This window comes from Argentina silus (assembly GCF_951799395.1).
Source record: "Argentina silus genome assembly, chromosome: 9".
Classification (NCBI taxonomy): Eukaryota; Metazoa; Chordata; class Actinopteri; order Argentiniformes; family Argentinidae; genus Argentina; species Argentina silus.
In genome coordinates, this window is record NC_139663.1 from 18,326,747 (window position 1) to 18,344,246 (window position 17,500).

Genomic DNA, 17,500 nt, shown 5'->3' on the forward strand with positions numbered 1-17,500 from the left:
GGGGTGAGGGGCGTGGCCGGGGGAGAGGCTTGCGTTTGATTGGCTGCGGCTCGTCTCTCTTGGCGGGGCTGGGCTGGTCGACCCGGCGGGTTGCCGGGGGTAACAGCGGGAGTTCGGGGGCGGATCGTTTGCCGTGCAGCAGAGAGGGAAACTTGCGCAACCGCATGTCAGAGCCTGAATCTGACCACTCACACTCTGAAACTGACAGAGAGAGAGAGAGAGAGAGAGAGAGAGAGAGAGAGCTTAAACACACACACACACACACACACAGTGCATCAAACTGACAGCGGAGGCGGCTTCTTATCTCAAATCGATAACAGTGAATAGGAACATTGATTCCCGTGAAACAAATTTAAAAAACTAAATGATGGTGTGCACCTTGATGTGACCATTAGATGAGGTGAATGAAAAATGAATAATTAATTAACTCAATCAGTTCCAGAGGCCCAGAGTTCTAAATCATAATTCTTGCTCTCCTTCCACTAACCTTTCGCTTCACGAAAAGAAAAAAAGGAGAATAAAAATGTGGCGTTCCGTGTACTTACCCAGAGTGCTTTGCCTGCTGCGGTGTTTGTTGTCATGGAGAAGGGACAGGGGGGCGGAGTTTACAGGGAGGGCGCTCGCTGCGTACCTCGCCAGCAGGCCCAGCCCACTCTCCTCACAGCCACTCCCCTCCGAGTTGGTATCTTCATCATCATCATCCTCCTCATCCTCATCGGATGACTCTGTTTCACAAAGAGAGATCTGATTATTGCAGCTCAGGGACATAGAGGATCTTCTCAATACAGGCCTCTGGAATAAGGTGTTATTGGAGATAACAAAAAGCACTGAACGCAGCTTCGTGTTCTATCAACAACCTAATAGTCTACAACCACAACATGTCAGAGAGAGTAGGGTCAGGGCCTAGGGCCTGGCTGGGACACACCCAGAGCAGGGGGCTGGATTAGAGCCTGAGCCCAGCTCTGGGGGCTCAGAGGCTGGGTATGTGTGGGGGATGCAGAGTCCTGCAAGTCAGGGCCTGACCTCCTACGCTCAATGACTCCTCGCTGATAGTACAACACCTTTGTGGCGTAGCACACTACTGCGCATAACACATCATTGCAAGGTCCCTGGTTCGATTCCGACCCTCGACCTATCTTGCATGTCATCCCTCCTCTCTCTCTCCCATCCTTCCTGTCAATCTCTACTGTCCCAATAAAGCAGAAATGCCCTAAAAACATATTTAAAAAACCCACAAAAAAACCCATAATATTCAACATGTCCTCTTGAGAGGGAGAAGAGAGGGAGTGGGAGAGAGAAAGCGAGAGAGAGAGAGAGAGAAGGGCAAGTTACTTCTTTCAAAACTACCACAACCAGCTCAAATCTGCTGTGTGAGCAAATCAGAGCAAAAACACTGAGCTAAACACACTCCCACACTGCTGCTGAGGCCATCAGAGCAAAAACACTGACTCAGATATCATCTATTATTAAAGACCCTTCAGCAGAGAGAGAGAACGGGAGAGAGAGAGAGAGAGAGAAAGGGAGAGAGAGAGAGAGAGAGAGCGAGCGAGCGCGAGAAATAGACAAAGTACCCACTTGACCAACACTGCCTATACTGTAGCTCTGCAGTTAACATGAGAGACACTGGTAACACACACGCAGTCACACACACACACACACACACACACACACACACACACACACACACACACACACACACACACAGTAGTTAGCTGTTAATAATAATGGCAGCAAGTGAGCATGAGGAGAGAATCTCTCAGAGGTTAGAGTGTTAACATCAGCCGGAGGAACACACACACACACACACACACACACACACACACACACACACACACACACACACCCTGAACCCCAAACCAAGCCCTAGCCCCCCTCCCCCGTGTACATGTGTACATCTGAGAGGATAGGACAGCTGCAAGGGGCTAAGGCTCCATCTGGGAATTCAGTGAGACAGACAGGTACATGGTGACAGGCACTGGGAGGACAGCCCTGTAAGGCCCCCGGGTTACGCCCACATTTGGTCTGTTTAGCCATGGTTTCACCCCCAAACCTACCCCCCACCCCCAAACCTACCCCCCACCCCCAAATGTGAGAACCAACTAATAACTTCCCTTTTGACGCTCAATAGATCTCCGACAACTGGATAGGTGAAGGCTTTCCACCAAACCCACTCATTGGCGGTGGCCATGTTGAGCTTCCTTCAGCCATCTTGCTTTCTGCCTACCGAGTCCTTCTCAGATCTTTGAGGCTTCAGAGTGAGACATAGGCCCAGGGTGCAACCATGGCTCTCAGAGCAACTTCCAGGCCAAAAAAAATAAAAAAGTGATGTTTCTTGACAGAATGTTGAACACCAGATTCAGTTTCTTTGTAGCGGTTTGAGCAGCAGAGCTCCATGTTAGCGATTCAGATAGACAGATAGAAAGGAGGGGGGACGTCCTACTTACAGAACAGGTGACAGGGGTGTGGCCTCAGGCAGGGCAGGACAGTGCAGCGCAGCGCGGAGAGTAGCGTAGCCTGGCCTTAGCGTAGCGTAGCCTAGCCGTAGCATAGCATAGCCTAAGCCATAGCAAGGTAGCATAGGCTAAAAGGTTGAGCTAGTCCAAGGCCAAGCGTCTGTATGTCGCGGCAGCAGCACAAGCACATGGACAGGCTGAGAGACACAAAGCATCATGGGTAGGAGAGGGGTCAAAGGTGAGGGGTGAGAGGTGACAGAGGGAGCAGGCTGAGGAAGAGCGACAGGAGAGGGGCGGGGGGGGGGGTTATCTGGAGGTTTAGTAGACAGGGAGGAAGAGCCCTATTCTCCAAATATCCCATGGAGCCAATCAAATCAGAGACCTGGAACAGGGGTTCCTTAGAGAATAGTGAGCAGAGAAACACTGGGCTTGTCTTGTGTTTTCATCATGAGCAAAATAAAGCTCACTCTAAGGCTACCTGACTGGACCTCGGAACTGACCTAGGACTATTGTTCAGATCTCATTAGGCTTATCCCTAACTTGACCCAAAAGACAGCCCTGAGCCATATTTCTACACCTTCATCAAGAGTTCCCTAATATGTGTGTGTGTGTGTGTGTGTGTGTGTGTGTGTGAGAGAGAGAGAGAGAACACTCCCTAAGAATCCAAAGCTTTTCAAGACCTCCAACCCACCTGAGTCAGTTCTAAACTAGGCCTGTGTTCCAAACTAAGCCCACCACCATTCCCAAATAAATACCTGGAACTAAACCAAACTGGATTCACTTAATTAAAAACCAAAAGCACAAACGTTTTTTAGTTTTTTCCTTGTTTCCTCACATCCTCCATCCTCGCCTCTTCCTAAAAAACGAAGGAGAAGGTCTAAGGTTTGTCCCCTCATACCTTATATTCTGATTCTGAATTCTGATTCTGAATTCTGATTCTGATTCTCATACAATGAGGTCGTGGAAGGAGGAGAGGGGACATAGGGAATCCAGAAAATACTATTGAGATTGGACCAATGGCCTGAGGGCTGAGGGCCCTGGGCGCGAGCGGAGGAGAGGAGGGATATTTGACTAACAGAGCGCTGGAGGGATGTGTGAGGTGCAGCAGACGGACGGACGGACGGACAGACAGACAGACGAAGCAGAGACACAAGGACCACAGCGCGCTGCTTTCAGTACCGATCAAATCAACACCTTTAATAAAGCTTAGGTACCAAAACTGCAATACAACTTTGAAAAAACTTTTTTTTTTTTTTCTTTTTTTTTCACAAATCCACACATTTTCAAATGTACAAAATTCTACAAAAAACTCTTTTGCAAGCCAGGCAAAAACCATAAAAAAGTCAAACTCTTAAAAAAAGGCAACTCTATGGAGCCAGCAGCACCAGAGATAGAGAGAGGGGAGAGAGAGAGAGAGAGAGAGAGAGAGAGAGAGAGGGGGGGGGGGGGGCAAGCTAAGGCGGATTCAGAGACTGTGAGGCTGCTGAAAGACCCCTATCCTCTGCCTGAGCTGAGCTGGGCTGGGCTGGGCTGGGGAGGGGGGGGGGTCAGTAACCAGGAAGTGTAGTCAGTAACCGCGGGGGTGGGTGTGGTCAGTAACCTTGGTCGAAGGAGTCGTCTGAGGAGCTAAGGCCCGCCTCCTGCAGCAACAGGGATAAGTGCTTGTGTTTCCTCTCCCGTGACGCCTGATTAGACAGCAGTGTTGTCGGCGACGTCGTGGACCGCCTCTTCCGGCTTGGGTTTCCGTGGGAACGAGACCCTGAGAGGGGGGGCCAGCCCCCCCGCACGGAATCATCCTCCTCTGAGTCAGAGTCTGGTACAGAGAACAGAAGGTTAGGGTTCACACACACACACACACACACACACACACACACACAACACGCACAAGACTCACAAGACGCACACACACAAAACCGGCTCACATTTTGCACCTGGCACAAAGTCCTCAGAAGTCACACTGCAGACGAATGCAATAAACTAAACTAGCAGAAGTCATCCATGTTCCCCTGGCAGACGGGCAGGCAGGCAGGCAGGCAGGCAGGCAGGTCTCTCCTTCAGCATCTCTGACGCTGTGCTGGAGGAGAGTGTGCTTGATACCGTTCCTCATCCCGTTCCATGCATTACAATGAGCCCTGTCCTCCGATTTCTACCTCCACCGGCCTCCCCCTGCCTGCCGGTGTGCTGGATAGCACACACACTACTGACAAATGCACTTCAGCAGCACAGCTCGAAGGAACCACACACACCAGAAACCAGGACCAAGATAAGACATAGCACCACACCACACCACACCACACCACACCACACCAACCACTAGCCATGAAACCCAACCAGTGAGACAGACTGGGAGGTGAGAGTACTCACTGTTGGAGCAGCTACTGAGCTCAGGCCGCAGAGAAGAGAAGGTCATCTTCCTCTGACCTTTCACCTTTAGGCTGGGCTCCGAGGGCCCCGCTTTGAAGCTGGCGGCGGCGGCGGCCACCTTGTGCGTCCCTCCTTTGGCAGGCGAGTGGCTCCCTCGCTCCTTGCTCCGGCCCTCCACGGCCCTGCCCTTTGACCTCTGGATCTTGGCTGCCCTGGCCAAGGGGTCGGAGGGCGGCCTGCGGGTGGTACTGAGCGTGCTCAGTTGCGAGAGGGAGAGGGCGCGGTCCAGGTCGCACGCCAGCTGCTCCTGCTCACACATGCGGCTGCGCCTGTCCTTGGACGCCTGGGAGGAGAACACACACACACACACACACATGTTAGCATAGCATAACACGCATAACCCGCGCGTGCACACACAGATGTTAGCATAGCATCGCACGCATGCACGCACAAGCCTTAAACAGAAAGAGAACACACACACAGCGTTACAGTTGTCTGATAATTCCTACGTTTTCCCAAACAATTCCCACTGTCAATTCCGATGGACTTATAGGCTGCCAGGTGAATGTGTTCCACATAAAAATGTACCTCCAGAGAGCGACTGGTGGATGCCTCCTGGTTGTTCCAGCTCTTACTCTTCTTCTTCTTCTTCACCTTCACTCCTCCTCCATCCGTCTCTTCCTCTTCTCTGGATGAACGGAACTTCTTCCTCAGGCCCTCTCCCGCCTCAGAGTCCTCAGAGTACTGAAGACTCCTGCCCAGCCTGACACAGAAAGGGATGTTAGCTTAGCATAGCATAGTATATACACACATACATACAGTATATATACACACACACACACACACACACAAAGTGCTCAGAGGGAACACTCACTTTCCTCCCCTGCTGTCCAGTTTGGTGGGCGTGGCCAAGTGTTTCCTCTTCCTGGGTCGGCCCCTCCCCCGCCGGGTCAGACTCTGCCTCTCCTCCTCCTGCTGCTGCCGCTCCCTGACACACACCACACAGGGGTTAGAGAGGTGAGTGTGACCTGTGTGTGTGTGTGTGTGTGTGTGTGTGTGTGTGTGTGTGTGTGTGTGTGCAAGTGTTAGTTTCACTGTGTGTGAGATTCTGTGTGTATGTGAAAGTTGTGCGTCCGTGTGTTAGTTTCACTGTGTCAGATTCTGTGTGTGCGTGCGTGTGTGAGATTGTGTGTGTGTGACTCTCTGTGTGGCTGTGTGTGCGTTAATTTCACTGTGTGTGTGCGTGCATGCATGCATGTGTTAGTCTCACTCTGTGTGTGTATGTGTGTTTGTGTGTTTGTGTGTGTGTGCGTTTTGTGGCACTCACTGGCTGTCTGTGCGTCTCTGCAGCTTGCCCAGTTCTCTCTGCTTGTCCTTGTACCTCCTCTGTAGCTCAGCCAACCGTACTCTGTAGTCCACCTCCACCGCATCCAACACCTCCACCGATACCTTACTGAACAACTAGAGATGGGGGGGGAGAGAAAGAAAAACAATGTTTAAAACCATGTTGTTAAAAAACACCCAGACACTATCCCCAATGTAGCCGCTCCCCCCTCCCCCTCCCCCCCTGCTTTCTTCAGTGTTCAAGTCTTCCTCCTCCTCCTCCTCCATCTTACCGGCTCCTCCTTCCTTTGCCTCCAGCTGTACTTCTTGCTGGGGTCCAGCTCCCTGGGCAGGCTGATGTGGGATTGCTGCTGGATGGCCTCCAGCAGCACCTGTCTGCTGGCTTCTAACAGACAGTCGAGTCCCCCCAGAGGCACGTCTGGAACACAACACACACACACACACACACACACATTAAGTCAAGATCCGAGGCCAAACAAAGAAAACATTTACCCACTATCTGTATCTGTCAAAAGCCTTTCAGGAGGGAACTTCAATGCCCCCCCCCCCTCTCTCTCTCTCTCTCTCTCTCTTTCTTCCTCCCCCCCCCCCCCCCTCTCTCTCTCTCTCTTTCTCTCATTCTTCCTCTCCTCCCCGTCTCTCTCGCTCTCTCTTTCTCTCTCACCTTGCTCCTGGTTGATTCTGTCCATCTCCAGTTGAGCCATGTGGCTGAGCAGAGCCATGCCCTCCAGAGCCCAGACCTCCACCGGCCCGGCGCTGCTGTCCATGCCCAGGGCCGGGGCCTCCGTCTGGGGCAGGGAGGACAGGGCAGGGGGGGCGCAGGCCTGGGGCATCTCACTGGCAGCCAGCAGGGCGATCATCCCGGCCATGGGGTCCTCCGGAACGATGGCCAGGGGGGAGGACGGGGGAGGGGGGTAGAGGGGGGAGGAGGAGGAGGGGGCGGCGGTCTCTCTCAGGCTAGCTGTGTGAGAGTGTGTGTGTAAGTGTGTGTGTGTGTTGGGTGGTGGCGGAGGCGGAGGCTCGCACGCGGGGCCGGACCCCTCCGACGGCACACACACCCGTGTCGCCGCCGCCGGTCTGTCCGCGCTCGCAGCGAGGGATGATGGGTAAAGCAAGTCGGGTTCCGACTCGTCCGTGACCTCCATTTTAGGCTCCGCCTCCAGGACGGATGCCGGGACCGGATAGGACGCTCGGCAGGCGTAAGACAACACCTCCATCTTGACAGCCCCTCCCTCCTTCTCCCCCCCCTCCTCCTCTTCCTCCTCCTCCTCTTCTTCTTTTCGGTCCTCCAGTCTCTCCTGCGCTAGTGTGGGCTGGGGGGGGCAGGGCAGAGGCTGGTGGGGGGCGCGGAGCTGCGTCTGGTGGGGGGCTTCCCTCTCCTGGCTGACGGAGGCCGGGCTGGAGGTCCGGCGGATAGGCCCCAGGATGGCCCGGCTCAGGCCCAGCTCGGGCTGCTCCAAGTCGGGCTCTTGTTTGAGCACGGGCCCCTGGGCGGGGGGGTCCAGGGGACGGGGCTTGATGTCGGCAGCCAAGGGCCTGGGGTGGAGGTGCGGTGAGGGACGGGGGGCGGCGGGGGCCTGGGGGTGGGGGTGGAGGGGGGGCGGGAGGGTCTCTGTACTGGCCCCCGTGGAGGGCTGGAGGTGGTAGGGGGGGAAGGGGGAGCTGAACGGAGCCGTGGCGGACTGGTACAGGTACCCGGGAGGGACATCTGGGGAGGGAGACAGGACACACGCATATAAAACATACGGGAAAAAAAACACCCAGAACGTTGCTTTGACGTTGTGTTAACGTTGTGATTTGGTGGGTAAGTACTTTTTCGGACGTACCTGAGTAGAGGCTCTGAAAGGGGGCGGTGCTCTGCTTCGGCCCCTCCCTCTGCTCTCTCCTCAGCCCCTCCCCCTCCTCGGACTCTTGTTTGGGCCGCAGGGGTGAGGAGGGAGGGGGGGAGGCGGAGCGAGGGGAGGGCGGGTGAGGCCGGGGGGGCGTGGGGGGGTGAGACAAGTCTCTCTGTCCCTCCTCAGACTTGAGGGTGGCGACGGGGGAGGGGAGGGGGGGCAGGGCGGCGGAGGGTGTGGGCGTGCGGGCGGGGGGCTTGCGGGGGTGCAGGACAGGGGAGGGGGAGGAGAGGATGGAGGGGCGGGGGGGCTTGGGCTTGTCGGCCTTGTCCTCCAGCTCCCTGTGTTCACTGGCCTTCAGACGCTCCTGGAAAACACACACACACACACACACACACACACAGAGAGAGAGAGAGAGGATGGGTGTCTATATCTCACCACTACCTGAGTGTAGCTTTGTAGCTCCAGGACCTGTGTTAGGGCGAGGATGTGTGTGTGTGTGTGTGTGTGTGTGTGTGTCTCTTTGTCTCTCTCACCACGAGCTGGGCGTTCCTCTGCAGCTCCAGGACCTGTGCAGCGTGCTGCTGGATCATCAGTAGTTCGTGCTGCCGGAGCATCTGCTGCTGGGAGAGGAGCTGCAGCTGGGCAGCATGCTGCAGGGAGCTGCCTGCACCATACACCCCCGGCCACACGGGGGCGCCGCGCTCCAACACATCACCACCTGGAGGGGGTGTGTGGGGGGGGGGGGGACAGTGTTATATATACACACACGGTGGTGATAAACCTGGTGACCTCACAGACAGACACGCAAACACACACAGGCACTACTGTGCACACAGAGTCGCACACACACACACACACACCGTAGTGTTGCAGGTGTTCTGTGGGGATGACCAGTAGCTGACCAGACTGGGGGTCCCGGGCGAACTGGTAGGAGGAGGGCATGGAGCCCTGCATGGAGGAGGCGTACCCAGGGGGCAGGGCCTGGTGCAGGGAGGAGGGGCCTAGACCTGGAGAGGGAGGGAGAGAGAGAATGTTAGAAACTGAGAAATTGCTACACCGTTTTTCAGCCAAAAATCTGATGTGATTCATCAAGTATTTATCAAAAAAAAAAAAAGGCCTGTTTCTGTGAAATGTGTGTGTGAAAGTTTCCTGTTGTTGTTGTGTCCTGCTGTGTGTCTAGACAGGGCTCTCCTGAGGGGAGCTGAGAGCTGGTATTCCTGGACCAGAGGCGGGGAGAGAGAGAGAGAGAGAGAGGCTTTTGATTGGTAACCCAACCTCCGAAACAAAGGCGATCGCAGCTCCGGAATGTTCTACGATCTTCCGGAATGTCTGATCTGCAGCACTCCACCCTGAGTGCCCTCTGTGCAACAGGGCGCACAGGGCTGCTGGCACGCTAACTGCCCACTTGCGCGCGCACGCACGCACACACACACACACACACACACACACACACACCTTATCTACGGGAGAGATCTAAGGAGTTTTTCTTCCTAGAGATTATTTTATCCAGAGTCATCATTGTGGAGATAGAGGGTGTGTGTGTGTGCGCGTGTGTGTTTGAGGGTCCTACCATAGGGAGAGCTGGACAGCCAGACTGGGGGGGCTCCAGGACGGGGCATCCAGGGGTGAGAGGTCATGGTGGAGGGGTCCCCAGGCCAGCGGCCGGCCCCCCCCAGGCCAGCCCCCCCAGTCACCATGAGGTTAGAGGTCAGGGCGCTGGAAACCAGGGGAGGGTGCATCTGGGTGAACTCTGCCAGCTCCTTACTCTCCCTGGAACACACACACACACACACACACACACACACACACACACACACACACACCATGGTTGGAGCAAATTCATTTTAATTCCATCAATTCCGTAAGGGAATAGAATTCCAAATGAGGTCCTAAAAAATGTCACTTTAATTTCCAAACATTTTTAGTGTGTGTGTGTGTCAACCAGTGGCCACGCCCCCTCACCTGAGCACCTTCTCCTGCTCGCGCTCCAAGCGACCCGCCAGGAGTCTGTCATCATGGTGACGCCCGCGCTCGTCCCCTCGTTCCTCGTCTGCGGATGGGGGAGATGGGGGAAGGGAGGGGGGATGGGGGATACAGAGGGAGGGAGGATGGGGGAGAGGGAGGGAGGATGGGGGAGAGGGAGGGAGGGAGGGAGGATGGGATGGCGTAGATAGTGGGAAGTTAGACGTTGAATGCTGACGTGGCAGAACACATTCATGAGTGTGTGTGAATGTGTCTGTCTGTGTGTGTGTGTGAGTTCAGTGGAAGCAATACACACAAAATACTCCACGTTATACACATTATACACGTTATACATGTTATACACGTTATACATGTTATACATGTTATACATAGCCCCAACACACACACACACCTCAAGTGACAGCTCTCACTCTCAGTGCCAGTTCACACGTCTCTTGTGTCATTACTCCACGACACAAGAGACGTGTGAACAACCCCCCCCTCACACACACACACACACACACACACACACAGGCCTTGAAGGGAAACACTAGAGCAGATGCATCACATGGTCCACTGTCAACCCCTCAATGCTCTTCACTCTGCCCCACAGTCAGGAATAAACATGAGGGTGTGTGTGTGTGTGTGTGTGTGTGTGTTGAGCTCGGCAGTGAGAAAGTCCCTAAGAAGCCTGGGGTTTTATACAAAACTATTGAACCCTTCAGTGTCAACCTAGAGCAGAGTATGCGTGTGCGTGTGTGTGTGTGTGTGTGTGTGTTGAGCTCGACACTGAGAAAGTCCCTAAGAAGCCAGGGGTTTTATACAAATTGAACCCTTCAGTGTCAACCTAGAGTGAGTGTGTGAGTGTGTGTGTGTGTGTGTGTGTGAGTGTGTGTGAGTGTGAGAGAACCCTGTTAAACGTCGAGAGACCGTAACAATCTCTGACATGCTCCGGAGGAAAAGGTTTCAAGTCCGTTTCCAAGGTTACGAGGAGCCTGTCCCACTTGCTATATCCTTTCTGCCTCAGAAGGCAAGCCATTAGTGCAGCACGCCCCCTCACACTCTCTCTCTCTCTCTCCCTCCATTCCTCTAAGTCTCCCTCTATCTCTGCATCCACCCATGGCTCCCTCAATCCATCCTTTTCTCTCTCTCTCTCTCTCTAAATCCATCTGTTTATTCAGACCTGCTGTGTGTGTGTGTGTGTGAGGGACTAATGCCATGAGGCCAATCACTCTGCTCAGCCAAAGAAATGAATAAACGCCCCCCTTAAACACACACACACACACACACACACACACACACACACACACCTGATCCATTGCTTAGCAACACACCAGTAGTCTTATTGTGATTCAGGGCTTGTTTGTGGCTTTTAGCTGGGCTCAGTAATGACACGTTTAATGCAGAGAGAGAGAGAGAGAGGAGAAAGAAGAGAGAGAGAGAGAGAGGAGAAAGAAGAGAGAGGGAGAGAGAGAGAGAGAGGGGAAAAAGAAGAGAGAGGGAGAGAGAGAGAGAATGGGGCCTGGAGCGAGACAAGGCAAGTGCAACCCTCATGGGCCAACTGACAAAAGGGTGGAGGAGGAGGAGGGGGGGGGGAGGAGAGGGAGCCAGTGGAGAATGTGAAGGAGGAGAGAGAGACTTGTAGCTGAATGACCTTGGTGTATTGAAGAATGTGCTAGAATGGAGGTTCTGCTCAACACAATAACATCCAGTAACATGACACCCTCCAGAACCTCCAGGCAACCTTACCTTCCACCTTAAAGGGATGGTTCAGTTACCTTCCACATTAAAAGGGACGGTTCAGCCTATTGTCATGTGAAACATCATGTGAAATATCATCTTACCCTGAGTGGTCCTCAGAGGCCAGGAGTGAAAGATTCTCCGGTTCGCCGTCAAACTTGCTACCGCGGCACAGGCTAACAGTAACTATCTCCGACAGACACGATTCCAGTGGCACTTGAGTTAGCATCGTTGAAATGACATGCCAAAATCTCCTCAGAGAAACTTCAAAACAACGTTTGTTTGGAAGTTTCCCTGGGGAGGATCTTGCTGCGGCAGCAAAAAGCGGAGAACGGAGAACCGGCGAAGCTTTCGCTACTGGCCGAGGAGGACAACTCAGGGTGAGATGATGCTAGGAAAGACTCTCTAGGAAAGACTCTCTAGGAAAGACTCTCTATGGACAGTCAAGAGTCTAGGAAAGACTCTCTATGGACAGTCAGGAGTCTAGGAAAGACTCTCTATGGACAGTCAGGAGTCTAGGAAACCTGCCCCGCCGTGCTGCAGTTACCCACACTCACCTTTGATCCCCCCGTGCAGATGGGGGCGCTGTGTGTCTGAGGGTCCGCTCTGCTTGCTACTGCTGCTGTCCCTCTGCCTGGCCACGGCCACCGCGATGCCCACCGGCGGGTGTCGCACCTCGCCCTCCCCCTCCCGGCCCCCGAACGACCTGGCGCTGTCCGGCCTCTCCTGCTCCCTCTTCAGCTGGGGGGGTGCCCTCGCCCCCCCTGGCCCACCTCCGGCCCCGGCCCTATCCTCCTGACGAATGCCGCCCAAACCTCCGAACGGGCCTCGGCCGTCCGTCGCGTGCCTGGAGGACCCGGGGCCGTCCGAGGGGAAGGTGCCGCTGTATTTGATGAGGCTCTGCATGGCCGACACCTCCCCGCCCTCGGACCCAGACCCTGAGGACCCCCCTGAGGACCCCCCTCCTCCTCCTCCTCCCCCCCCCCCTCCTCCTGACCCGGGGCGGTACAGAGCCGAGGGGTCCAGGTACCGTCGACCCGACCCCTCCTCAACGCCACGTCCGCCCGGGCTGGCCTGGGGGTGTGGGTGGGAGGGGTGTGTGTGTCCGTGTTGGGAGGGGTGTGTGTGTCCGTGTTGGGAGGGGTGTGTGTGCGGGGAGTGGCTGTGGGAGGAGTGGGGTGTGTGTGTGTGCTGGGAGCCCAGGGGTGTGTGGCTGGTGCGGGGGGAGTGGGAGGGGTGGGAATGGGGCGTGTGGGTGTGGGGGGACTGGGAGTGTGTGTGTATGTGCTGCGAGGGGTGTGTGTGTCCGTGTTGCGAGGGGTGTGTGTGTCCGTGCTGGGCCGCCAGAGCAGCCATGTGACTGGTGGCGTAGTTGGTCAAGGGGCTGATGGGGTTCCACTTAGGCTCCACCCCCGCTCGCTCCAGGCCCAATCGGATCGCGTGTTTGGGGGTGTCCCGGGCGTCCGGGCTGAACCCCGATTGGCCAGAGTACGTGTCCGAGGACGAGGTTCTTTTCACTGCCGAGCGAATCACAGAGCCCTCCTCTCTCTGATTGGACGAGTCCCCAGGAAGGGCAGGGCGAGAGTGCTCCATCAGAGTCCTCTCAGGAAACCTGTAGCTCTCCCTCTCCCTCTCTCTTTCCCTCTCCCTCTCCTGCTCCCTCTCCCTGTCCCTGTCCCTCTCCCTGTCTCTGTCCCGTTCCCCTGCTCTGTCTCTCGCTCCCTCCCTCTCTCTGTTCTTCTCCTGTCTGTTGTCGCGGGCCTGCGAAGCAATCTGGATAGGCCCCGCCCTCTCGTCGTACACCTCCACAGAAGGCACGTAGGTGGGCGCGCTCACGCGCTGCTCCCTGATATGCTCCCTGGGCGCCTGGGGGAGGGGCGGCAGGCCGGCGGCGGGGGGCTGGAGGGAGGAGGAGGAGGAGGGGGGGGGGCCGCTGTAGGAGACGTGTAGCGTGACGGCCGACGTGGCCGCAGAGTCGCTCTTCCTCCGTCTGTCTGCGTGCGGCACCTGGGCGGGGCTCTCCTCCTCTCCCCTGCCCCCCCTCTCTGTCTCTGGGCCGGGGTACCTGCCCGGGACCCCCCCCGGAGGGAAGTAGGAGGCCTGGGGGGGCGCTCTGTGTCTGGGCTCGGGAGGGTGTAGGGGGGCGTGCTGGTGGAGGAAGGACCAGGTGGTCTGGTGCTGCTCCCTCTCCCTGTCTCGGTCCCTGTCTCGGTCCCTCTCTCGCTCTCTCTCCTTTTCCCGTTCCCTCTCTCGCTCCTTTTCCCGTTCCCTCTCTCGCTCCCGTTCCTTCTCCCTCTCCCGTTCCTTTTCACGTTCCCTCTCTCGCTCCTTCTCGCGTTCGTGCTCTCGCTCCCTCTCTCTCTCCCTCTCTCGCTCCTTCTCTCCGCCGCTGCTCCTCCCCCTCCTCTCCTCCTCTGTCCTCCCGTCCTGGGTGAGGTCCACCACGCTGTGGGGCCGGTCCCTCTCCCGCTCCCCCCGGTAAGGCCTGTCCCGGCCCCCCTCCCGGGAGCTCCTCTGAGGGGGGGTGGCGCTGGGAGGGGCCGATGGGGGGCCCGGAGGGGGGAGGTGGGACGGCTGGCTCATGGAGACTGGCAGGTAGAACCCCTCTGGGACCAGAAACGCACACACACACACAGTGAGAACATATACACACACAGGTTGAATACTGTACTATTGTGTTACCATTCTGTCCCTCTTCAGAGAGATGTAACAGGATATTGACCGCTAATTCGTCACTAATAAGTGTTGACTTATGGGTTCATCATAAAAAAGTCCATCGATTTTTGGGGGGGGATTTTTTTAAATGTATTTATTTATTTTTATTTAATCTCATTTGACGACACAGTCCTCAATTTCAGGCCAACAAATGCGGCTAAATAAGCCACTGACCTTTGTGTGAGTCGTACAACGGGTGCTGGGCCAAGGAAGGGTGGTCCATATGACCCAGAGGCAGGTAGGGGCTGGGGTACAGACCGCCTGGGAGATGAGGATACCCTGGAGAGAGAGAGAGAGAGACAGAACACACACACACACCATGTCACACACACACTACATCTAGACACACTCCTATATCCACACACACACACACAGCATCTATACACAATACCGTAGCCACACACACTTCGAATCTGAAAAGCTTGGATCTCTATTATTACCAATATGTTAATAACATGGCTGTAAGCCTACAACCATATGTCTTATAGGCGACACCTACCCCTCTCCCCCCTCCCCCCCCCCTCCCATCTCCCCCTCCTCTCCCGTCTCCGCAGTGTGTCTCCGGGATTGGGCAACAGAGTCTCTCTGCTCTCAGAGGCTGGTCCTAATATAGACCCTGGCTCCGCGGCCAAGCTCCGGCGCTACGCTAGGCCTACGCCAGCAACACGCCTGCCGTGACATTCCGCAAACACCATTCTGAGGAAACTTCAAAGACGCCCTTCCCATTCCTGCATGGACCGCCGGAATGAAGCCACGGTATAAATCTGGTTTTACGGGGAGGCGGGGGGGGGGGGGGGGTGGGGGGAGAGAGAGAGAGAGTAGGGCAGAGGGCAAGAATATGGAGGCCATGTGAGAGAGAGAGACAGACAGTAGGGGGGAGAGAGACAGTAGGGGAGAGAGAGAGAGAGAGAGACAGACAGTAGGGGGGAGAGAGACAGTAGGGGAGAGAGACAGACAGGAGGGGGGAGAGAGACAGTAGGGGAGAGAGAGAGAGACAGACAGTAGGGGGGAGAGAGACAGTAGGGGGGAGAGAGAGAGACAGACAGTAGGGGGGAGAGAGACAGTAGGGGAGAGAGAGAGAGACAGACAGTAGGGGGGAGAGAGACAGTAGGGGGGAGGGCAAGAATATGGAGGCCATGTTCCCTATCGCGGCAGAGGAGGAGCTAGCTGCTACCTAGCAGGACGTTTGGCTTTAGCATCTGTAGCCCTGACCCTAACCCTAAGCCCAACCCTAACCCTTCTCCAGACCCAGAGAGACAACAGACAACCCCCTCACCTGTCCCTCCTCCTCCACCTTAGGCATAGGTATTACTGTAGATCTCAACAGAACGGGATCGGGGTAGAACCCACATTATTCTAGAATCCACTTAAGCCTATCCGAGTGGGCAAAAAAAACAAACAATTTCTTTCAGATCTACATAGGAGTGGAGTGTGTGTGGGGGGGCTGGGGGCTGGGGGGTGGGGGGGGGACCGGAGGGTAGGGCGGAAGGAAGAATGGGGACATGGGTGAGAGGGAGGAGAGAGAGAAGGGTAACCCAGGGGAAGAAGGGAAGGGAACAGGGAGGATGGGGTGACCCTCTCATCCCTCCAGGCAGAGTGGAGGAGGACAGGAAAAGGTTGTTGTGTGAAAGTGGGGCAGCACCGGAGAGATAGCAGAGAGAGAGAGAGAGGGATAGGAGGAGAGAGGGAGGACATAGGAGGAGAGGAGCACAGGGACATAGATGGATGGATAGAACAAGGTTACCAGGTACCAGGAGGGAGTGGAGGGAGTGGAGGGAGGGAGAAATATAGAACCGAGAGAAGATTTAAGTGCCTCGGAACCTTGGGAGGGGAAAAGAAGGGATCAGCGGGAAGAGAAAGAGGACAAGAGAAGAGAGAAAAGAACAGAAGTTCTAGGGGGAAAGCAGGGCACCTTGTGTGTATGTGTGTGTGTGTGTGTGTGTGTGTTACCTTCGTGGGCGTGGGAGGCCCAGAGCTGAGCCATCTGAATACTGGTGGGGTTGGCTGTTCTGTAGGTGGGGTCAGAGGTCAGGGGGGAGGGGCCAGGGTAGCCCGCCAGGAAGGGACTGGAGGCTGCTGGGAAGGCATCGCCTGCGGGAGGGAGGAGATCATCGTCAATGAGCATAACCACCACCGCCATAGTAACAACAACTCATTCACATATTTGAGAAAACGTACAGGTCGATACTCTTGCCGTTTGTGTGTGTGTGTGAGTGTGTGTGTGTGTCTCTCTGCTGAACAGTCTGGTCTAATCTCATTATCTCTAAAGCATCCTCCTCGGTTTCAACAACCACGACCACAAACTCACTGCCACCACAAATAGCATGACCACAAACCAACCTCAACTCCACAAAAGAAGACCAGAGAGAGAGAGAGAGAGAGAGAGAGCTCTGAACTATAGGAGAGAGAATGCATACACACACACGTATGCATGTGTGTGTGTGTGTCTCTTTGATGGTGATCTGTCTCCGGGGGTGGGGGGTTGCATCTAAAGCAGTCCATCAGTGCACACAAACACATCATGCATTCTAAATCAATAGCAAACACACACCTTTCAAATTAATCACAGGCATGTGAGCACACACACACACGGCTCTAATTTAGTATGTGTTTATTCTCCATGTTCAAACACTGTGTAGGAGGAACTCCTTTACACCTAGGCCTATTAGAACCACATTTAGTCATGCAGCTCGAGTGTGTGTGTGTGTGCGTGCGCCTGCATTCTGTGCACTGCGTAACTGTGTGATCACTGACACTGTGCAAACAAATGTGTGTGTGTGTGTTTGCAGTGAATGCCCTTTGAGTCAGGAGCACTGTGAAACACTGCAGGAGCCACGCCACACCAGAGAAGCTGCGTGCACGTGCACGCGCACGCGCACACACACACACACACACACAGTTAGTCTATATGTGAAAAGCCCTGCAACACATTCACCTCTAAGTGGAGAGAGAGAGGGGGGGGGGAGAGAGAGAGAGGGGGGGGGGAGAGAAAGAGAGAGGGGGGGAAAGAGAGCGAGAGAGAGACATCTATACATGTATGCTTTATGTAATTGTGTGTTTTACAGCCAGACGCGCGCACACATG

General features: G+C 55.3%; 1 protein-coding gene across 2 annotated transcripts in view; it reads right to left on the bottom strand.

The window, feature by feature from the left end:
* The window catches only part of tnrc18 (trinucleotide repeat containing 18), a 35,098-nt gene that overhangs the window by 9,663 nt on the left and 7,935 nt on the right, over positions 1-17,500 (bottom strand). For both annotated transcript variants that reach the window (XM_083677606.1, XM_083677607.1), the window contains exons 3-19: positions 16,367-16,507; positions 14,591-14,695; positions 12,259-14,307; positions 9,962-10,049; positions 9,570-9,769; positions 8,860-9,006; positions 8,533-8,717; positions 7,988-8,363; positions 6,826-7,869; positions 6,434-6,579; positions 6,145-6,278; positions 5,692-5,805; positions 5,406-5,580; positions 4,818-5,160; positions 4,054-4,266; positions 546-725; positions 1-201 (exon numbers count right to left, since the gene is read on the bottom strand). The exon at positions 1-201 is cut by the window's left edge and continues 251 nt beyond it. In XM_083677606.1, the coding sequence (XP_083533732.1) occupies positions 1-201; positions 546-725; positions 4,054-4,266; positions 4,818-5,160; positions 5,406-5,580; positions 5,692-5,805; positions 6,145-6,278; positions 6,434-6,579; positions 6,826-7,869; positions 7,988-8,363; positions 8,533-8,717; positions 8,860-9,006; positions 9,570-9,769; positions 9,962-10,049; positions 12,259-14,307; positions 14,591-14,695; positions 16,367-16,507 (5,841 nt within the window). The remainder of the gene's footprint in view (positions 202-545; positions 726-4,053; positions 4,267-4,817; positions 5,161-5,405; positions 5,581-5,691; positions 5,806-6,144; positions 6,279-6,433; positions 6,580-6,825; positions 7,870-7,987; positions 8,364-8,532; positions 8,718-8,859; positions 9,007-9,569; positions 9,770-9,961; positions 10,050-12,258; positions 14,308-14,590; positions 14,696-16,366; positions 16,508-17,500) is intronic.